This window comes from Mytilus californianus, unplaced genomic scaffold, assembly GCF_021869535.1.
Source record: "Mytilus californianus isolate M0D057914Y unplaced genomic scaffold, xbMytCali1.0.p SCAF_10, whole genome shotgun sequence".
Classification (NCBI taxonomy): Eukaryota; Metazoa; Mollusca; class Bivalvia; order Mytilida; family Mytilidae; genus Mytilus; species Mytilus californianus.
This window is the reverse complement of record NW_026262582.1, coordinates 30,511,910-30,536,621: the sequence shown is the minus strand read 5'-3', so window position 1 is coordinate 30,536,621 and position 24,712 is coordinate 30,511,910. Positions and strand designations below refer to the sequence as shown.

General features: G+C 33.8%; 1 protein-coding gene across 1 annotated transcript; it reads right to left on the bottom strand.

Moving 5' to 3' along the window:
• Positions 1–430: 430 nt before the first annotated feature.
• On the bottom strand, positions 431–23,125 carry LOC127717929 (probable Bax inhibitor 1). The gene is made up of 8 exons (XM_052223805.1): positions 22,880–23,125; positions 13,212–13,320; positions 12,407–12,576; positions 10,343–10,440; positions 5,650–5,729; positions 3,611–3,711; positions 1,798–1,867; positions 431–816 (listed from the first exon to the last, which is right to left on the bottom strand). Exons 1-8 carry the CDS (start codon positions 22,942–22,944, stop codon positions 799–801), a joined length of 711 nt encoding a protein of 236 aa, XP_052079765.1. The 5' UTR covers positions 22,945–23,125; the 3' UTR covers positions 431–798.
• Positions 23,126–24,712: the final 1,587 nt, after the last annotated feature.

The window sequence follows — 24,712 nt, the reverse complement described above, 5'->3', positions numbered from 1 at the left end:
GATGGCAATATTCTATGGCCTTTTTACTATACTATCTCTGTGTTCAAAAATGAATAAAGATAAGATAATTAATAAGTACTTTTACTACAATTATAATAATAAACACTATTCTAAAACAGATTTAGTGTCTTTGTTTTCAAGTGTCAGGTGGAAATATATAGTTGATCCAAATTTATTTGGTTGCATTTTACCAATGCAACTTTGAAGAATTATACAATGTTTTCAATTAGACAATGTAGATAGTGGTGATTAAAGAAAAAATACCCATGAAACAACACACAATCATGAGTGCAAAAAATATAAAATAAAAACTTTCAGTGTAGTAGTTCTATGGATTAGTAATAGAAACAAAACTTGAATATTCTAGAATTTATTTCTTTCGTTCGCTCTTCTAAATTCCTTATGCTGCAATAGATTTTATTTTTCATCAAAAAATTTTCTTAGCACTGTTAGAGTCATTTAACTTGTGCCTACTGATGTAAAAAAAGTCTTGATTTCGGGGTTTTAATATTTTGCAGATACAAATTTTTGTATATTGCTTTGCTAGATGAAGTAAGTTAAATGTTATGTTTCTTTCTAGGTAAATTAAAATTCTCAAAAAATAACCAATAAGTAACTTTGACAGAATCTTAGATCTACAAAATAAGCAAAGTATCACAACATAGGAAATCAGTAAGAAGTTTAATAGTTAAATTCAATTTTATTTATATTTTTCTCTCCATCTTTCAGATAAAGATGCCAGAAGTCATTGAGAAAATAAAGTTCTTTAATTCTGTCCATTTATCTGATTCTTTTTCTTTACTCCTTCTTCTTTTCCTGTAGAGAAAAAAATAAATCACTCATTAAATTTGCATTGAATCTCGAAATGTTGCATAAAACATTCACTAGATCCAAAGATGACTTTAGAATCTCAACTATTGGTGGATGTCAAGTACTTTTTTGTATATAGTTTGACTTTCATCTCACAGATCTGAATTTTAACATCATAAGCTGTTACTGTGACAAAACATTATGTTCCCCTTGGTTGATAATGTTTTCATGAGATAACAACCAGCTTTATCACCCATTCAGTTATGTGCTATTAAATTCATTATACTGAATGCCCTATTATTATTGTCTTTTAAATTTAAATACACAACAAACATGCATTTAACAAAGCACATAAATGATCAAGTGAAGAGTAATAGAATATAAGCCATGGGATAGAGTAGAATAACACCTTAGTAGTAACCCATCAAAATCTGATATTTAAACATTAAGTATAATACTACAAAATGTTCACTCTTGTTAATATCATTCAATTTTTTTTTGTGGTCAGCATTAATTACAAAACATCTTGTTCAGTAGAATAGTATGAGAGACTCATAGCTGATTTCCAAATACAAAGTCTTGCAGCATCAGCAGAACGATTTACCAGTTTAAATTCTTTTTTTGTTCTCAGATAATTTTATTGTCTTCATTAAAAATATGTAAAGCCCCAAAAAATTAACACAGAAACTTTGTACTCTGTACAAAATTACCATTATTTATGCACAAAACATGTATAAGACTTTGATTGATTTTGGAAAATTCAAATATGAAATAAAAGATGACTTTTGGTCTGTGTTGTAGGGTTCTTTTAACAACTCAATTTTCAAACAATTACAGACTTTCCATAGAGATTTTTCAAACCCCATATAGGTTAACAGATGTATTGATATTCATTTGCATAAGGTTGATTTCTATCTGACACAGCTCATATGTTTAATACATGTTACACAGTATCTTTCCTGGACTGGTTCCCATTTTAGAACTTACTTTTTTGCCTAAGATGATCATCAGTTTACGGAAGATGTTGATGAAGTCCAGGAACAAATCCACACTATGCCTGCAATTAAAACGTGTTTAGAAATTTTATTTGATTTTACTTACCAATTTTGTTACAAAATGTTTAAAAATATTATTTCCAGTTCATTATGATCTACTTAAAATTTAACTATGAGTGTAATTTTGGCCAATGATTGTAACATTAAGATTGAATTTCTTTTGCCTACACAAGTACAGTAATGAGAATATTTTTTCAGTTATGTCGACTAAATCTAAATTCCCACCATTTTAAATTTGTGATTTTCATATGTCATGTATATGTTCATTCAAAATTTAAATCAATCAAAACTACATTTGTTTGTGAGGTTAGGAAGGAACTGCTGGACATAGGTTGTGTCATTTAATGCTGTATTTATACATTGTCCACGTGATGCAAAATTACTCCCAGAATGTTGGTTTTAGGCATATTTTGGAAGTCCCTTCTGCTTTTCGGGGCCTAAGACATCCATTTTAATGGAATATCCCAAAAGAGCTCTAGTTGATATGCAATTAACCATCTGTCAATCACTTAAGGTAGCTGGTGTGTCTAAATGTTCGACTATAGATTTTTCTTAAACTCTCATAAAAGAAAACTGGGGGCCACTGACCTCCTTTTTTCTTGAAAAATCCTTCCCATCAAATTTAGTATAATTATCTGCCCTTGATTTTTAAGAATTTTTTTCTGAAAATTTTAAATACTCTTAACGACACTAAATTTTTTGATAATTTAATCTATGAATTTGAAGGCTTAGACATTTCTGTTGTATACTGAATGATATTTGGTAAATTATCTTCAAATTAAATAAGTATATTTGCAACATGCCCATAAGGAGTGCTCAGAAAAAGACACCCGATCTACCTTAAGGCCAAACAAACTATTTCAATCTTAATGTGGGAAAAAAACTAATTACACAAACTGATCGATTGATTGTTGCTTGCCTTACATGCAGTGGCAAATAATTCATGTACTTGTATATTCAGTACAAATATTCTGATCTTAATCAGTTAATGTACTTTCAATTTTATTTGTATATGTAGATTAAAGATTACGTCTACAGTCTTTATCTGAAGTGTATTATTTTTTATTCATCTTTATGCACAAACTTTTTTCATTGGATAAAAAACGACATGCCTTCAGAAGGTTCCATTAATATAATACAATCGAAAAAAAAAACATAAGCTACCTCAAAAACATTTTTCAATAAGATTTAATCCAAATCTGAATCGTACAAGTAAAATAAACTATTTTTTTCATATGCATGTCATTTTGCCATGCTATTTTTGTGCTAAAATCATTCATGAAATTTAACAGAACTTTATTTTATCTTAAATTAATACATTATTAAAAGCACTTATGTACAATTTCTTTATGTAATGCTTTTGTGACAGTCAAATTGCCAATTGACAGCGAAAACTCCAACTACAGTACTGTTATTCCTTAAATTTATGCAGTGGTGCTATGATAATCTGAAACATCTACAAATTGGAAAATCATAGTTTCTTGCTACGATGATTGGTTCGCAATTTTCTTAAATGTGCATTAATTTCTATTTTAAGATGACCCTTAGTACTGAGGTCTGTTTAATTTAAATATACATGATAACCCAGGGATTGCATCGACTTACATTTTAACTACATATAGTTGAGATTTCATAGGGCATTCCCTGGGTAGCATGTAAGTTTAAATTGACACATGTGGCACACGTTAGAAACTTCTTTTACATTTGTTCCTTTTAAATAAGGTGTTAATTAAATAATAAATTACCAGATAAAGTCATCATCTCCATTGCGTTTTCTCTCAATGATAAGTTGCGTGTCATACAGGACAAAGGCACAGAAAATCAATAATCCAACATGGAGGTACAACTACAATAGAAAAACAAAATAAAATATTGAACAAATCAACAACAAGTGTGCACACGCTGAAATGTCTTGCCTGCTTTACTGACCATTGATTTTATGTTGATAGTCCTAAATATAAGGCTTTACTACAAGTATTACATAAACTTAACATAATCCAGGTAAATGAGGTCAAGGTCAGATAAGCCAAACCAGAAATACATGTACGCCTTACAATCATTCCATACAACAAATATAGTTGACCTATTGCTTAGAGTTTCTAAGAAACAAACTTAACCAGGAAAACTTAACATTGACCAATGAACCATGAAAATAAGGTCAAGGTCAGATGAACCATGCCAGACAGACATGTACACCTTACAATCAATCTATGCATAAAATATAGTTAACATATTGCTTATAGTATCTAAGAAACAAACTTAACCATGAAAATTTAACATTAACCACGAAAATGAGGTCAAGGTCAGATGATAATTGCCAGACAGACATAAACACCTTACAATCATTCCATACACTAAATATAGTTGACTTATTGCTTATAGTTCAAGAAAAAACAGACCAAAACACAAAAACTTTACACTGAGCAATGAACCGTGAGAATGAGGTCACGGTCAAATAAAACCTGCCAGACTGACATGTACATCATAAAATATTTCCATACACCAAATATAGTTGACCTATTGCATATATAGTATTAGAAAAAAGGCCAAAACACAAAAACTTAACTTTAACCACTGAACCATGAAAATGAGGTCAAGGTCAGATGACACCTGCCAGTTGGACATGTACACCTTATAATCATTCCATACACCAAACATAGAAAACCTATTGCTTACAGTTGCACTATAAATAAAATTATTATATAGTATCTGATATATGGACTTGACCACGAAAACTTGTTCACTGATCCATGAAATGAGGTTGAGGTCAGATAAAAACTAACAGGCATGAGGACCTTGCAAGGTACGCACATCCTAAATATAGTTATCCTATTACCCATAATAAGAGAGAAATTAACATTACAAAAAATCTGAACTTTTTTCAAGTAGTTACTGAACCATGAAAATGAGGTCAATGAAAATGGACATATGACAGACGGAAACTTAAAAGCATAAGGCATCTATATACAAAGTATGAAGCATCCAGGTCTTCCACCTTTTAAAATATAAAGCTGTTAAGAAGTTAGTTAACCCCGCCGCTGGATCACTATCCCTATGTCGAGCTTTCTGCGATAAAAGTCGCAGGCTTGACAAAAATGATGATGGATAATTGTACAACATAATTAAAAATATTACTTTTTCTTAATCTTTAATATTCTACTTCTGATAACATGATAAGATCTGAGGTCAATCATTGATGAACTACTTAGACCACTCAGCCCCTTGATGAACTGATGATATGATCTGAGATCAATCACTGATGAACTACTTAGACCACTCAGCCCCTTGATAAACTGATGATATGATCTGAGGTCAATCATTGATGAACTTCTTAGACCACTCAGCCACTTGATGAACTGATGATATGATCTGAGGTCAATCATTGATGAACTACTTAGACCACTCAGTCCCTTGATAAACTGATGATATGATCTGAGGTCAATCATTGATGAACTACTTAGACCACTCAGCCCCTTGATGAACTGATGATATGATCTGAGGTCAATCATTGATGAACTACTTAGACCACTCAGCCCCTTGATAAACTGATGATATGATCTGAGGTCAATCATTGATGAACTACTTAGACCACTCAGCCCCTTGATGAACTGATGATATGATCTGAGGTCAATCATTGATTAACTACTTAGACCACTCAGCCCCTTGATGAACTGATGATATGATCTGAGGTCAATCATTGATAAACTACTAAAGACCATTCAGCCTTGGCGCCCGCCTGATAACATGATAAGATCTGAATCAATCATTCATATAACAAACTTACATCCCAAATCATCTGAGACTGGAAGAAAATGTTCATCAATCCCAACAGCATCAACCAACTTAGTCCAGACATCAAAAACCCTGAAAAATACAAAGTTTTGTAATTCACTAAGAATAACAACTCTTGCAAATTCACAGCAATTTTGTCTAATATAACCAGGGCTTTCAATAAATTTTGAAGTAGGAGGCTAAAACAAATAAAATGCTCCGCTGGTCGCAGCTTGATACGACCGCAGAGGTCGAACCCTGAACAGTTGGGGCAAGTATGGATAAAACATTCAAGCTTGATACAGCTCTGAATTTGGATTGTGATTAAATATTTGACACAGCATAGGTTTCTGAGTTCTGACACAGAATGAATGTGGTTTTAGAAAAATTTTAATTTACCTATTCAAACCATATCATTATTATTTGCTTTTATATATAAATCAGTAATAACCAATTTATAATGGAAAATTTTAAATTAAAAAAAAAGAAAATAAAATGCTTTGCTGGGGCGCAGCTTGATACGACCGCAGAGGTCGAACCCTGAACAGTTGGGGCAAGTATGGACACAACATTCAAGCTTGATACAGCTCTGAATTTGGATTGTTATTAAATATTTGACACAGCATAGGTTTCTGACACAGAAAGAATGTGGTCTAAGAACTTGAATTTTTTTAATTTACCTATTATGGTCCAATGTCCAAAATCAAAATACATGGTTAGATTCAGCATATCAAAGAACCCCATATATTCAATTTTTGTTAAAATCAAACAAAGTTTAATTTTGGACCCCAACTTGGACAAACTTGAAAACTGGGCCCATAATCAAAAATCTAAACACATGTTTAGATTCAGCATATCAAAGAACTCCAAGAATTCAATTTTTGTTAAAATCAAACTAAGTTTAATTTTGGACCCTTTGGACCTTAATGTAGACCAATTTAAAAAACAGGACCCAAAATTAAAAATCTAAATACACAGTTAGATTTTGAATATCAAAGAACCCCAATAATTCAACTTTAGATGAAATCAAACAAAGTTTAATTTTGGACCCTTTTGACCTCAATATGAACCAATTTGATAACGGGGTCCACAAATAAAAAATCTAAATACATGGTTAGATTCAGCATATCAAGGAACCCCATATATTCAATTTTTGTTGAAATCAAACAAAGTTTAATTTTGGACCCCAATTTGGACCAACTTGAAAACTGGGCCAAAAATCAAAAATCTAAATACATGTTTAGATTCAGCATATCGAAAAACCTCATATATTCAATTTTTGCTAAAATCAAACAAAGTTTAATTTTGGACCCTTTGGACCTTAATGTAGACCAATTTGAAAACTGGACCCAAAATTAAAAATCTAAATACACTGTTGGATTCGGCATAACAAATAAATAAATGTGATCAAAGATTTTACAAATCTAATGCACCATACTGTGCAATTAAAGATTTCTTCTTGAAATTTTTCAATATTTGAAATTTGAAAAAAAAATAATATTTGAAGAATAATTTTTTTAATTTCTGAAATCTGAAATGAGAAAAAATTGACCCCCCACAATTTCTTTTTATCCCCCCCCCTTTTTTCCCCCAAAAAATTCTTTCCCTCAAGATATGGTCATAATCTCAATTCAAATTTCCAATGGAGTTGGCAACCATAATTACCCATTTAAATTTACCATAGTGCTAACTTAATCTATTTTATAATAGAATTAAAAATATAGTGTCAAATCTTTCATATGGATTTTTTTGTAAAAAAAAAAGATGCAACATTTGCAGATATTTTTACTGGTCTTCCTTTATAAATATGCATTTCTTCAAACATAATTTAAAAGCAGTGTAAGGGAAGTAACCAAAACATTGTATTTGGATTACCTCCCTTACACTGTTTTAAATTATCTTTATTGTTCATTAACCATTACTTTATACATAATTTAAAAGCAGTGTAAGGGAGATAATTTCAATGATGTATTTGATTTATCTCCCTTACACTGCTTTAAGTTATGTTTTGTACTAAAGTATTTGTCCATATACCAGGACAACCTTGTTTTTCCCCCTTTTTTGCCCCTAATTCCTAAACGGTTTGAGCCATAACCCCCCAAAGCAAATCCTAACCATCCCTTTGTGGTATGGAAACTTGTAGTATAATTTCAGAGAGATCCATACACCGTTCCACAGTTATTGTCTGGAAACTAGAAAATGCTTATTTTTGGCCCCTTTTTGGCCCCTAATTCCTTAACTGTTGGTACCATAACCCCCAAAATCAATCCCAACCTTCCTTTTGTGGTATTTAACCTTATGGTCAAATTTCAAAAAGATCCATTTACTTAAACTAAAGTTAGAGTGCGAAAACCAATGTGTCTTAGGACGACGAAACCGGACGACGACGACAATGTCATACCAATATACGACCACAAAATTTTTTTCAAACCCCCTTATGATTCGTCACCCCCAAACTCAATCCCAATTTTTGATGAAATCAAACCATATCATTATTATTTGCTTTTATATATAAATAAAAAATAACCAACTTAAAATGGAAAATTTTAAAGAAAAAAAAATAAATATGGAAATAAAAATCCCCTTATGATTCATCACCCCCAAACTCAATCCCAGCCTTCCCTTTGTGGTATGGTACCTTGCAGTACAATTTCAGAGAGATCCATTCACTTGAACACATGTTATCGTCTGGAAACTAGAAAAAGGCTTGTTTTTTTGCCCCAAATTCCTAACATTTAGGGCAATTACCCCCAAACTCAAACCCAGCTTTCCCTTTGTGATATGGAACCTTGTAGTACAATATCATAAAGATCCATACACTTACACACAAGTTATTGTCCTGAAACTAGAAAAATACTTGTTTTTTGCCCCTTTTTGACCCCTAATTCCAAAAATTTTGAGGCAATCACCCCCAAAATCAATCCCAGTCTTCCCTTTGCGATATGGAACCTTGTGGTACAATGTCAGAGAGATCCATACACTAACACACAAGTTATGTCTGGAAGTTACAAAAATGCTTATTTTTGGCCCCTTATTCCTTAACTGTTGGTACCATAACCCCCAAAATCAATCCCAATCTTCCTTTTGTGGTATTGAACCTTATGGTAAAATTTCATAGAGATCCATTTGCTTAAACTAAAGTTAGAGTGCGAAAACCAATGTGTCTTCGGACGACGACAATGCATACCAATAAACGACCGCAAAATTTTTTTTGCGGTCGTATAAAAAGTAGGAGTCCACTTAATGCAGACGGCCCCGCGGCAACAAGCTTGCTCGGTGCACCTACGGTGCAAAATCCTGCATTCTGGGAGTCTCCTGGACCCTTATTCAGTCCTCGCAAAACATCATTTTTTAATGAAGATAATGTAAATGTTTGATTAAAATTTGTAGCATGGTTGAATTTTCTGTAAATTTGATCACATTTATATTTGCATTTGATCCAGACTTTCAACTTACAGCTTGTATTTGAAGTTGTTTGAGAATAGCAATGACATGGTTATATTATAGGGAAAGATCCAAATTTAATCATTTATTCATTAATAAAATTTAATTATATTTCTTGAGTTAATTTGTATTGATTTTCATTTCAGGTAAATAAAGTGTGAACTTCAAAACTGAAAAGTATCACAATTCTTCATTTTATGTTTTACTGCCTAATATTACCAAAACTGTGTGATTTTCCGCTGTAGTAAATTATATATAATGAGTGAAATTTGATGTAAATACTTTTAAGGAGTTTTATATGGAATGTAAAATATAAATATTACCAAGATGTTATCATTAACTGTAAATTTGTAATTTGAACTATCATTTGACTATGATCAATTATGGACATTCACAGACAAGTCATGGTGAGCATGGTGATCATGATTATGGGTCTGCTTAATTAAAGAAAAAGAAAATTGATATTGATTAAGATCTTGTATTTTTAATGGGCTTAACATTGTAGTTTCTAAAAGTCTAAAAGAAACACGTGGGTCAGTGGCTGTACATTCAATATTTATAAAGCACATTGTTTTTGTATTTTCCTTATCCAATGACTGATGTCAGTTTGTTTACATTTCATTTTCATTCACGCTTTTTAATTACACCAATCGTAGGTCGTTTAAAAAAAACGGTTGTAAATCGACCAATCGGGAATCTCTTTACGAACGGTGTTCGGGTGCCTTCTGCTGGTTTCTACTTTCAGTAGTTTTCGCCTTCCTCTTGTTGACAGCGATCCCAACCAAGGCGTTCGTGACTACTCGGTCATTTCACGTAGATAGGGAAAGATTATAAATATAAACCACGCTTTATCGGAAATCCCCCTTTGTTTTCTCAACAGCATAAATTTCCCCTTCAGTCATTTTTATTGATTTTTTAATTTTATACTTTTGAGGAAAGTAGGTGGCGGATTTCCTTCAAGTAGACGGCGAAAATCGCCGCCTACTGCCTTCTATTGAAAGCCCTGATATAATTTTTTGTGAGAAAAGTGAGACAGAAATATTTGTTGGATGAACATACAGATAGACAGTGTGAATGCAAAAAATAGTCATTTTTGGGCCATTTATAGCTTGCTGTTCAGGGTGAGACAAGGCTCTGTTTTGAAGGCCGTACTTTGACCTATAATTGTTTACTTTTTACACATAGTGACTTGGATGGAGAGTTGTCTCATTGGCACTCATACCACATCTTCTTATTTATTTTAACAGAATATATATACCTACCACCCATGTATAAAAAGGTTCTGTCTGTGTTGTACAATGCAGCCAAGGAAAAGCTGACAAAAATCACCGTTGTGGCCATAAAAGCTGTTGATATTATGCTGAAAACAAAACATATCCCATGTTAATATTAAGAGTAGGTGAACGACTCATTAAATTCCCAACACTGGTGTGTGATTTTTTATTGTGGATTTACTGGCAGTCATATGAAAACTCAAATTGAAAGAGAAGAAAAAGGAACTCTGAAGACTGTACAACTACTGTTAAAATGAACAACAGTAATATTGTCAGCCATTCATAGTGTTTATCTTGTCAGCTACTCATGTTTATAATTTTGAATCTGGGGCATTCAATGACTGACTACATGACTAAGCGGTATGAGTTTTGACCTATAGTGGCTAACATGCATGTTATTGAACACTGATGGATAGCTGTCTGTCTCATCATGCTCATGGACATTTCTAACATTCTTGTTCACAAGGCAGCAGTCTGCAGGAAGACTTTTGGATTGTAAGTTTGGCTGTACCTGTAGAAAACTTATTTCAAACTGGATAGCACATCCTAATTTTTACGGAGATGTTTTTTTACCGAGCCCGGATATTTATAGACGATCCAGGTAAACTAATCGATCCTTTAAATAAATTTATTCTAAAAGGTTACGTATATATACCAATTCAACACTGTAATTATATCTTCAAATATTGTTTTCATTGGTATAAATATTGATTTTGTTATCAGTAAATTAAAACCAAACTAATATCATTGTTATATACATATATATACATACATGTATGCACATTCACAGTTCTACAATCTGTCGATACTTGTATTTTGGCATTGCACAAGGTCATGTTTTTCTCTAACTGTTAATGACGTCTTTACACTAATTCTATTAGATGCGTAATGATTGATTCTTAAGTCTTAGATACATGATTTTTTTATTAGTTGTTATTGGCTTTGAACTAGCTGTCAGAAACTACAAGTACTCTCATATATCTCAGATCTGTACTTAAGTGTCCTTTTTTTTGTTGTAGGGATGTACAAATACCCTGCCACATCTGGTCTGTGTTTTTGTTAATTGTTTTTCTGCTTTGGATTGATTTGATGAGTTAAGCCCTTTTCAACTGATTTTTATAATTTGTTCATATGTTGTGCTGTTGCACCGCTGTCCCAGGTTAGGGGGCAGGTTGGGTGCACACTAACGTGTTTAACCCTGCCACATTCTGTATGTGCCTGTCCCAAGTCACGAGCCTGTAATTTAGTGGTTGTTTTTTGTTGCTGAATATTCTTTTTGTATTTCATACAATGTTTTTACATCAAATATAATTAATCAGGCCGTTTGTTTTCGTTTGAATTGTTTTACATTTGTCATTTCGGGCCTTTTATAGCCGGCTATGCAGTATGGGTTTTGCTCATTGTTTAAGGCTGTACGGTTCCCCATAGTTGTTAACTTCTATGTCATTTGGTCTCTGGTGGAGAGTTGTCTCATTGGCAATTATACCACATCTTCTCATTTTTTTATTTTATAATGATGATGATGATGGATGGTTGTTTAACATCCAGCGGCAAATTAATATGCATATTCAGGGCGAGAACATGTTAATGTTATATGAATATTAACCCTACTTTGTACTAGACCAACATGCTGAGCCGGATTTTTTAACGTGCTAGTTCACAAGGTAACAGTCCGCAGGAAAACATGTCAACTTACCCGGACACATTATTCTGACTCTGGGCTGACCAGTCTTTGCTCTTACTCCAAAATGCTGTGTGCTTAGCGGAGAAGCAGCAAATACCAATTTTAAATTCTTTGGTTTGACCCGGCCGTGTTAGAAATTATATTCTATAATTCTAAGAAATAATTGTTCTGACTACGTGCAGACCAATCTTTGCTCTAACTCCTTAATGTCCAGTATTGGCAAAAGAATCTTTGGTTTCAACCAGGTGCATTGTTACCACCAATGTGGTAAAGTAGTCATAAAAGAGGTACATACACTTGTGTTTAAACAGGGGAAACATAATATCCTATGACAACACAAAATTATAACTACAACATATTTTACTAACCTTGGATCAATGTCTATAACCCAATCCATGACTGGACCAAGTGACATTCCACTGAAGAAAGTGAAACCTGTAAAGATGGCCATTCTTTTCATCTGTGTCTCTTTTGAGTGATGTGTGAGTGCCAACCATATCATTAATCCAATAGAGGCTAATGAGGTGATGAAACTGGCCTGCAAGAAGTAATGAAAAATATCATCTTATCTGCATTAGTGTTTATCTACCGGTAATTTCTAAAAATTTGTACATTCCATAGGAAAATCTGCAAAAATTATTTGTAAACTGCTAAAAACATAAGAAAGTCTGTAAGACATAATTTATAAACAGCCTTATAACATAGGAAACTAGGGAGAGTTGACCAAGAACTATTTGTAAACAGTTAATATAAACACATAGAAAGTCTGCCAAACATTATTTATTTACAACTAAACACATAAGAAAGTCAACAGAACATTATTTGGAAACAGCTAAACACATTGGAAAGTCTGCAAAATATAATTTGTAAACACATAAATACAAAGGAAAGTTGGCCAAACATTATTTGAAAACAGCTAAACACATAGGAAAATAGAATTTTGTCAACAGCTAAACACATATAGGAAAATGTAATTTGTCAACAGCTAATTATATATAAACCTTCAGTTTCTTATCATGCTAATGAGAGATATAATCAAAGTTTTGAGTAATCAAATTTTCACTGAAATTGTTTATCTTTATAATTTTTCTTGTGAAAACTTTGTTGCAATCAGAGGTAAATGTTGGAACACACATGAACAGCACTTCATATCAAATGTTCCTGGATACCTACCCTCATAAGACCAGTGAACAGGTGGACATAGGCACCTACACCAGCAGCTATCATGGATATAGACAGAGTTCCATAAACTTTCTTCAAGTGCTCCTGTACACTTCTTTCTCTGAAGAAATTATAAAAGAAATATTTAAATGAAAAAGCTTTGTTTAAACTTGAGCATAATCAAATTATCTATGTTATGTATGTGAGATAAAAGCCACTGTTCGTTAGTATAAATGATAAATAAGAAGATGTTGTATGAGTGCCAATGAGACAACTATCCATCCAAGTCACAATGTGTGAAAAGTAAACAATTTATAGGTCAAAGCCTTCAACACAGAGCCTTGGCTCACACTGAACAGCAAGCTGTAAAGGGCCCCAAAATGACAAGTGTAAAACAATTCATGTTGAAAGTATACTGTTAACAGAGAGATACATGTTGGTCTTGCCTCTGTAACCTTATCACAAATTGTTACTATATATAGCTATTGTCATGATAGTTGGATGTCACCCTCACTAGAAAAAAACACATCTTAACCTTGCTTCAGCAACAATTCACAGGCAAGACCAAATAGTTTAAGAGCAGAATCAAGAAACACATCAACAAATAAATGGGGAATGTGTCCATGGGACACAGATGATGCCCCCGCTTGGTATCATATAAAGTTATAAAGGGACATAGCAAAGTGACACTACCCAAATTTGTACTTGATCTGAGTTTTGTGGTAATAAGTACTGTATACAAGTTTCATAACATTTAGTTGAGGCAAACTTTAGAGAACGGAAAGAAAAATTCAGCAATTTTTCCATTTGTAAAGGGGCATAACTCTAGAGCGGTAACAGTGACACCACCAAAATTCAAACTTGATCTATATTATGTGGTAATAAGCATTGTGTATAAGTTTCATTAACATTTGGTTGAGGCAAACTAAAGTTGGAGAACAGAAACAAAAAATTCAGCAATTTTTCCATTTATAAAGGGGCATAACTCTAGAACGGTAAAAGTGACGCCACCAAAATTCAAACTTGATCTGTGTTTTGTGGTAATAGGCATTGTGTATGAGTTTCATAACATTTGGTAGAGGCAAACTGAAGTTAGAGAACGGAAACCCACTTTGGGACGTATGGACGGACGTACAGACAGACAAGGTTAAAACTTAATGCCCCTCCACTACAGCGGGGGCATAATAAAAAACTTTGTTAAATTTCAATAAAATGACACATTTAGGCCAATTAAAATTAATTGATAGATTTTCATCCCCGCCCGCCCCTCTGAAATCGTCCCGCCCCGATTTTTTTTATTTTAACAAATTTACGATTTCCGGATTTTGTTCATTTCCGTTACCGGAAACCACCGATAATTTCGTTTCATTCATAACTTCCTGTAGCAAATTTCGGTTTTTGTATTTCTTCGAGTAATTTAACCAAAATAATTAAGTCGAAATATTCTGCTGCTCTATGATGACAGCATTATCTTCCGAGAAAAGAGATTGCTTACGAGAAGGGCATGAAATATTCGGGTTACGAGTGACAGGCGGTGTCCAAGAACACAAATTGCGGTCAGTTATTAGAAACCTGTGGATTTTTTTATTTATACAATGACTTTGTGTCAGGAAATTTGGACTGTGAATGATATCCAAAGCACAAGAATCGTGGAACACATTGCTGCAATAAAAAACATGACTGGAATAAAGAAATTGACACAAGCACGAACTTGTGCGATCTAAGACCATATATTGAGTACAAAAAAGACGGCCAATGTAATGCTATGTCTTAAAACTTTTCCAGATACACAGGGTTATCTGTACTCAGAGTAAATTTTGAGGTGAAAATGCAGCCCTTGTAGCCAAAGGGTCAACATGAACCTTAAAAGCACAAACCATAATATTTGCAACATAGTTTGAGTTTTTATTTCACTCTGTACTCACCGCAATACTTGTAATGGGCACTACAAAGTACTACTTAGAAAGCAAAATAAATTTGATGTAGGTAGTCTAAAAGAGAACATTTCTCCACCTTTTTGCTATTTACTAAAAAATGGTTTCTAAAGTGGCAATCACATGTAGAACAGTGGTTGCCAATCCGAAATCTTTATTAAGACTTTGAAAATTTATGTAGAATTCCTTATATATACATGATATAAGCTTAATATTACCCTTGCATATGCACAGTCTGATTGAAACCAGCCCCCAATATCTACAAAGGCAAATGGAAAGTGGGGGCTGGTTTTAATCAGACTGGCATATGAAGAACACGTCACAAAAGGGTTTCGGAGGAAATAAAAATTAAAAAATAAAATCCTCCCACCCGCCCCATTTTTTTCAAAAATTTGGATGAAAATCTACTAATTAATTTTAGTTGGCCTTATTTACAGATGATATTACTCTAGAAATGTTCAACATTGACATCAAAAACCTGAGCATATAGGAATTGGAGAAGACACTCAAACAAAGATTCTTCACTTGTATAACTATAAGTTAAAATGAACCATATTCAGGAGCTGAATCAGCGGTGGGCACTGAGCCACTTGGGGCATGTGCACTCCTGACAGAGAATTACATGTCAGTAATAAATTGTAACATACATTTGTACATGATTTCACATTTTTTATCGCTTCTTACAAAACAAACTCTGTTGACACAGATTTGTTTCACCTTTAAGTTTTTGTAATTTTGATAGTATACTGCAAATGTTGGAATTAAAACTATATTGGGAATGTGTCCATGGGACACTGATGATATCCCTGCTTGCATATAACGTTATAAAGGGACAATCACATAACTCAAGAACGGTAAAAGCGTCCTAACCAAATTCATATTTGATCTGATTTTTGTGGTAATAAGCATTGTGTATAAGTTTCATAAAATTTGGTTGAGGCAAACTTGTTAGAGAACGGAAACGAAAAATTCTGCAATTTTTCCATTTGTAAAGGCAGTCTTCACGCTGAACCACAGGCCCAGCAGCCCAGGCTTATTAAATTGCTCACGGGCCTTTAAAAATCATTTCTACAGGCCAACAGAATGTAACTAAACTTTTCCAAAATTTGAGTTCCGGGCCTGTAGATTTAAAAGTTCATTGTGAAGACTGTAAAGGGGGCATAACTCTAGGAAGGTAAAAGTGACGCCACCAAAATTCAAACTTGATCTGTATTTTGTGGTAATAGGCATTGAGTATAACTTTCATAACATTTGGTTGTATTAAGCATTGTGTATAAGTGTCATAACGTTTGGTTGCGGTAAAGTAAAGTTAGAGAATGGAAACCAATTTCGAGACGTAGGGACGGACGTACATAAAACTTAATGCACCCTCCGTTACAGCGGGGGCATAAAAAAACACGGATGGAAAAAAGATGAAAAGCAGATGAATATGTAGAGTAAGTCTTGCTATTCAAATCATTGAATATCCTAAAACTATTTGTACAGTTATGAGCCAAGGTAGCTTTGATTGGTATAATCATGCAAGATCCAAAAAGTATTTGGTACTTCTTTTGTGCATTTAAACAGCAATGCATTGCATATGCTCTTGGTCATACAAAGTCCACTTTCACATCACATCCTTAGACAATCAGTCTCAGTGATCCAAGTATTAAAAGTTTATAACTGAAGTTATTGATTGAAATGAGGCAGTTGCACAATGAACATGATCAAGATTCTATTAGCTGAGTCTAGAAGTTATAATTGTATTACAAAAAGGAATTAAATTAACAACCTATATGTAATATACATTTCTTTATTTCTTACCAATAAATATGAAACAATAGTATATTCGATTAAATCTGTATCAATTACAGTGCCTTTATATCTATGTAAAGAGCATTTGAAGAGTGCCCTAAAAGTGTAGTCCTCCGCGCAAAGGGAGCTGACAGAGCTCCAGATAAGAATTCACAAATTGGGGTTTTTACCCATCATTTTTTTATGTAATTGGGTGATAGAGTTTTTTAATTGCATTATCAATTCCGATTCACCCCTCAAGCAAATATCAAATTGGGTTTTTCACCACCAAGCTCCTTAATGTATTGGGTTTTTTCATCAACACAATATTGAATATTTAGGCATGTTATAATCACATTATATCAACCCAAGATGTTTTTCCATCTTTAATATGTTTCTTTCTTTGTATATGTGCTAGCTGTTTTGTTTGGTTTATTCACTGACGAGCAATTGTACGTTTGATTTGTGTCCTGTTTTAAACATTCTGCCAGTTTTGTATTTTCTCGCAACTTATATAAACTGCAGCTGGTATCAATCACTAGTTGGACAGTAACTAATTACCTTTCGAGATCCTATATGATATCCTACCGTTAATTTGGGGTAGGTGTGGCTTAGTGTTAGGATTTTTATGTAATATATGTGAAATTTAGGTGCTGTAAGAAAGTTTTGCCAGTCCTTTCACCTATTTGCCAGATCTACTTTTTAATAAAAATAATAAGTAGTTCCCAGATTCAAGATATACCCCCAAAACCTTGACCAGGTTAAAAGGGTGGTTTAATTACGGACACCACATTCAACTTCAATTGACAAATAATTCTGCAACAACAAATAAATAAATAACACTTGCCAATAAGACAGCTATCTTAAGCATACAGAACAATTAGACCAAAATAAAGAAAATGTCAAGCTGCATTGACGTAAAAAAACGGATATGTGTATTCACTCATCATCTAAAAATGAAAAAATAATATATAAACTAAAATTATACCTGAATGTTTTTGTTTAATTTAATTCACATAAACCTGGGTTAAGTTGTCCCTTATTAGAACTTTTGGTTTCCGATGCTTTCCAACTACATAACATGTCATAATTAATTTGGATTTTCACTTTTTCCAACTGATTTCGTTCTTGAAGAAACCCCGTGTTTATCCTTCTAGCAATGCATAGGCGGATCCAGGGGGGGGGGGGGGGGGGGGGGGGGGGGGGGGGGCCTGGCCCCCCCTTTTGTGGGAAAAATTTGGTTGATTATATAGGGAATCACTGAAGCGTGACTGGAGCGGGGCCCCCCTTAGGTCAGTCAGCGGGCCCCCCCCCCTTTCAAAATGTTCTGGATCCGCCACTGCAATGTTCTCGTTAAGGTACGCAAACACGCCCGTGCGTTCAACGGACGCTTCATAAAACACTAGCTGAGTCTTGTTATCATCATAACTTGTCCTCAGCTATCAAAAAGAAGCTGAAAACATGCTTCTATTCAATATTTTTACCGGACATTTACTTTCGTTTTAATTCATTGTATGTTACGATAAGTCCCGGGCAATTCGAAAAAAACGCTAATTGGATAAACGCCGAGAAGATCGAAATGTTTTCATAAACACGTGTACCTTTTGAGCAACGGAAAATTCCAACAGGGACCCATTTCAGCTACTTGATGCAGGGCTATATTTTTAGAACGAAAGGAAATTTCCAATTATAAATATTATAAAAATAGATTTACGCGACGATTGTAACTAGATAAGGGTAAATAACGCAAACGATAGCGAATAAAAGCGTTAAGAACTCATGGTTTTGGCATATAATTGAGTTTTCCTTTGAATTAATTGGGTTATTGAACCCTTCAATGGGCAATTGCATTGGGTTTTTAATCATTTGTATTGCGTGGTCACGCAAATACGCAGCTTATCTGGAGCTCTGGGAGCTCTCAAAGTCACTTAGTGTAGCCAATCGCGCTTAGCGTGCCCTCTAAGAAAAAAATTACCCTGCCCTTTTCAAAAGCTGCAGGAAACACTGTAAGATGTGCAAATGCTATTTAAACTGCATACAAAATATCATTGACTTATCATGCATGCCATGGGTGGTTCATCTTAAACTGATCTAAGACCAAAAAAAAATCAAAGCACTGTAAGCGCTGTAGGCAGTTAACCAAAAACCAAGGCAAACGTAATTATGAAAACTGTGGCAATGTTGCTTCAATTTTTTTTTAAGATTTGAAAGAACAAACATTAAACATTCGTATATTGTACATTTATGTTCATTAAATGAATTGATTATTAAGGCAAATTAATTAATATTTCATCAAGGTTTTCAAAAGCAACTCGTATATCAATGTAAATGACTCACATCTTCACCCCCAAGTGCATGATGTTACTCCAAGTTTGGAATAAAATGACAGGTGATTATAAAACAGTTGGTCAATTATTCTCGGGCTTTACACTGGTTGAAAGATTTATATGTTTTCTTTAAAATGAGCCATAAATGAAAATTATTATAGGCCCAGAAATAATTTAATAAACAATTAAAGTAAATTCAATAATCTAGACTCATTTTTTTGATAAAAAAAAATTTATAATTAACAAGAAATAATTGTAACAAGATGCCGTTACGGTCGAAGTCTCCCAAACAAAGCCCCCATAATTCGTCATTCCCATGGTCTCCTGACATTGGGCAAAGTCCAGTTCATATTGGTTTGGTCTAGTAAAGTGATATGCATATGTGACACCAAGGAGATTGACCCTGTATGTCATTCAAATCTTTTTGAAATGATGAACAGGAATAAATATGGTTTAGGTGTGGGTATCTCGACCGTTTACAAGTTCTCAAACAGGAGGGGGTGGGTGACCCCAGGGACTCACCCTATATTTCATTTGATTTGTTATATTGTCCCATACATGAATACATATGGTTTAGAGGTGGAGATCTCGACCATTTCCAAGTTCTCAAACAGGAGGGGGTGGGGTGACCCCCGGGACTCTCCCTATATTTCATTTGATTTGTTATATTGTCCCATACATGAATACATATGGTTTAGGGGTGGGGATCTCGACCATTTCAAAGTTCTCAAACAGGAGGGGGTGGGGTGACCCCAGGGACTCCCCAAATATTTCATTTGATTTGTTATATTGTCCCAAACATGAATATATATGGTTTAGGGGTGGGGATCTTGACTGTTTACAAGTTCTCAAACAAGAGGGGGTGGGGTGTCCCCATGGACTCCCCCTATATTTGATTTGATTTGTGTTATTGTCCCATACATGAATATATATATGGTTTAGGGGTGGGGATGTCGACCATTTCCAAGTTCTCAAACAGGAGGGTGTGGTGACCCGAGGAACTCCCCATATATTTCATTTGATTTGTGATATTGTCCCATACCTGAATATATATGGTTTAGAGGTGGGGATCTTGACTGTTTACAAGTTCTCAAACAGGAGGGGCGTGGTTGTCCCCAGGTACTCCACCTATATTTCATTTGATTTGTTTTATTGTCCCATACATGAATATATATGGTTTAGGGGTGGGGATCTCAACCATTTCCAAGTTCTCAAACAGGAGGGGTTGGGGTGACCCCAGGGACTCCCAATATATTTCATTTGGTTTGTTATATTGTCCTATACATGAATATATATGGTTTAGGGGTGGGGATCTCGACCGTTTACAAGTTCTCAAACAGGAGGGGGTGGGGTGACCCCAGGGACTCACTCTATATTTCATTTTTGATTGGTTTTATTGTCCCATACATGAATATATATATTTAGGGGTGGGGATCTTGACCATTTCCAAGTTCTCAAACAGGAGGGGTGGGACGACACTGGGGACTCCCCCAAATTATTTTCATTGATTTCTTTTATTGTCCCATTCAAGTATATATATATTGTTTAGGGGTGGGGATCGCGACGGTTTACAAGATAAAAGTACATTTTCAAATTGAAGGGGGTAAGGATGACCCCCAGGGACTCACCTTATATTTTGGTTGATTTTTTTGTATTGTCCTGTTCTCATTACTGAAGACTGCATGTGTCTATCACCTACTGTTTTCGAGAAAAAGTCATTTGAAAATTAAAAAAAATAAAATCCCATAGGGTTCTATAGTAAACCCCTCCCTTCTTCAGGCCCCTCCAAATACCCCTAAATAGACCCCAATGCACAAACAAAAGATAAATGGCTCCGCTAGACATGTTAGTCTAATATTTTATGAAACCCTAAGTAAATCTGACAAACGGTCAAAGTTGTCTTCTTAGACGGTTTGAGTGGATTCGGTCCGACTTGTCTCGGGGACGAGTTGTCCACATTACTTAAAACATCCCATCAACGTCGATTTCTGCATCTGTTTTCCTGACCTCGTTTCATTCATCGTTTCATTCATAAATAACAACAACCTTATTTGGCAAGATAAGTTAGAAATTACCACCCATTTATATAACTTTATTTCCTCTATCATAGAGATTTGTTGTACATGATCAATATTCCTGCGCATTTTGCCATTTGGGAAATATAAACGACTTGTTATTACCGATTTTTGGCAATGAAATATTTCATACAATTGTTCTTTGACATCGTAGCCTAAAGCACAGGGGATAATAAACTACGTACGGATTTCTATTGAGCACTACTTCCTATGTGCAACTTCAAAAGTTTTGGGTAGTTCGACGATCATTTAAGGTTTTTCTGGTCATATTTTTTGTATTCCAGAAATAAAAGTATTAAAAAAATGTCCAATTAGTTATAAATAACATAATAGCCAGCTAGATAATAACATTGGCACGTATTTCAGCATTTATTGGGTAGAACACAAATCTAGGGTGCTCGCATAAGGCAGCTTAACTGCCTAAAAATATATATACATTTCTGTTTAGGGTTACCTGACCAGTCACCTACTATTGAGTGCAGACCCTGTCATTTTATTTCCGTCGTATTAAAAGTGAAGAATTAACTGAACTCATGTCAAAAGTGAAGTTAGGAGTAGCCAATAAATCAATTGCCTGATACATCTAAATGTTCACAATCATGAATATGACAGTTGTTTTAAGGAAACTCGCGACTTGTGTAATGAAATAAACACTTTGCTGCCATTTTTTCCAACCAATAACCAAGGGAAATAATCCTATCATTAAAAACACAGGTAAACCCGACCCATGGACAAGTTTAACCACGGTAAGACCGACTGCATGACTCAAAATCATGTTGCAAAAATAAAATAAAATGGAAGTACTGACCTTCCTGACCTATTTTTTTTAATAATGTATCCTTTACAAACAGAAATTTTTTGCTCTAGAAAATTATCTCACATTGGGGCTATCATTACCCTAAATGAGTTATTTTGACCAATTTGTGCGATTGTCCCCAACTTGATAAAAGCTTATAATGTAAACATGGCCATATTGTGAAAATACATGGATGGTACAAGCAGAATTCAAACCCTCAATCTCAGGATCTAAAGGCAGCACTCTTAACCGAATGAGCCAAAGAAGATCTTCCCTTTAGAACGCATCCAGTTAGACTACTTTATATCCCCAGTTATACAACAACCATATCTGTAAATTTTGTATAATTGCCAATGAGAACACTCATTAGTCACAATGTTAGTATTTATAGAGACCTAATGACATGGAAGTTAAAAACTATAGGTCGCCGTACGGCCTTCAACAATGACCAACACCCATACCGCATAGTCAAGTTATAAAAGGCCCCGAAAATTATGACAAATGAAATGTAAAACAATTCAAACGAGAAAACTAACGGCCTGATTTATGTATAATGAAGCCCTGTTTCCACGTGTTTGATACAAATATTTTTTGAGCTATTGAATTATGCTTTATTTCCCTTTTTCCCACTTGAAGTCCTTCAATCAATTTTTATAAATAGCATTGTCACAACCAAAAAATCCTGGTTTACTTTCGTTTTTAGAAAATGAATATTTGTAAAGTCGTGTAAACAGTTAAATTGGATAGACTTTTGTTTTTGTGCAGAATTACTTACAAATGGTCAAATTTAAAAAGAGCTGGTGGTAAAAATTCATCGTTTCTTCTTCTTGTGCTTGTCATATTGTCTTTTCAAGTTTATGACGTCTGAGATTTCCAATTTCAAGATGTCGGTTAATAATATTGCTTCTATCACTGCAAATTATTTGTAACCGCTTACAACATTTAAATGCACCTGCAAAAATATATGTCTTCAGAATTGATGAAAACGTTTGCTAGGCTGTTTTTTTTATTCGATAATAATAGTTTTACAACCAACAAATGTATTAAAAAGAGAAATGACAAATGCTATTATGTCAAATGATCCAATCGAAAATCGACACACGACTCACGTGGGTTTTATTCATTAGGGACTTTCTCGAAATTCGAGATGTCTCTGGTCACCCCGAAGCATTTCATCATTGGGGATTTTCTCAAACATCAGGTCTTTATAATGTTATTTATTTTTAAGATCAGTTGCAATTTCATAAATAGGTATAACAATTTTTAATTTCCAAATTTTTACTAAATCAGAAATAATCAATACAAAATGTGACTGACAATTTTTTTTTTAAATGCATGCCTCAAATTCTGTCAATTAGATTAAATTAGCATTTAAATTATTATATTTAAAATAGAGATGAACATAATGAAAAAAAGAAATGCCTGCTACCGCTATTAAATTTATGTATACATTGTATGACTGAAAAGTCCTCAGCATTATTAATACATGATACACGCGAAAATACGGCACAGTTTAGGCTGAATTTTTTACTATAATAGGGTTGTTTCTAGCATATATGTCGTTTATATGGGTCATTTTCAAAAAATGTCGAATTTTCAGTACACCCATGCTAAATTTTTTATTTCTAATGGAAATTTCAGTTGTAATTGTTTAAATGAAAGCTTGTAGGATTTATGATTCAGAACATTAATAATAAACACGATTTACATCTATTTTCATAAGATTAAAATGTATTTAAGTCCGATTTTTTGGTAATTTGTGTGCGTACAGTTTCAGAAAAACGCATTTCAAATGATTTGTTTCCGATTTTCTGATCGCCTTGATATCTGCAAAAGGGACTTTTTAAGAACGTTAATAATTACTCTAACGAAAAATCGTAGCTTCTTTATCATTATATGTAACATTTTATCTACGAACTTAATTCAATCCGCGTACATGAAGTTCATGTCCATCCTATTACCGCTACTTAAATCAGCCGTTAAATTATTCTCCCTATGAATATTGAATTAGTCAGTGTTGATTTCAAAAGTGCAAAGTAACATTTACATTTAACACAGCACGTTGCTTGAACGACAGTGTAGAGAAAAGAAATTTCAAGACATTTAGTGAAAAAAAATAGAGGGTACTTTTTTTCATTTCTATGCTGTTACCAACAATTTTGATTAATTACACCAAAAGTATACTTGTAAAAAGTGCAATAACGTGTTGGAAACCAAATTCACAACAGAAAAACATTATCACCTCACCACAGGGAGTAGTTATTTCACAACAGCATTCGAAAATGAAGAAATTTGTCTATCCTGTTATGTCTATCCTGTTACTATGGTTGCTATGGTTACAGTAACAGGATAGACAATTGTAGACAGAAACGTATTTAAAAAGTTTATCATAACATATAGTTGTAAACAGAATGAAATCTTTCGTTGTTTGAACTCATCTTAAGGTTATAACGTCTTAATCTTCCCAATTTAGCATTTGCAGGTGCAATACTGATATCGGTAACAGGATAGACAAAAAGGTAACAGGATAGAACTTTATATAGTGATATATCATTAACGTACGTTCCTGTTACCAATGAAATAAAGACAAAAGTAAACTAACATGTGA

Coding starts and splice junctions, on each gene's coding strand:
- LOC127717929 (XM_052223805.1), bottom strand. CDS start 22,944: ATGACAAGCACAAGAAGAAGAAACGATGAATTTTTACCACCAGCTCTT. Junction 12,577..13,211: donor TGTTCACTGGTCTTATGAGG/GTAGGTATCCAG, acceptor TACTTCTTGCAG/GCCAGTTTCATCACCTCATT. Junction 10,441..12,406: donor GTTATAGACATTGATCCAAG/GTTAGTAAAATA, acceptor TTTTGTTTTCAG/CATAATATCAACAGCTTTTA.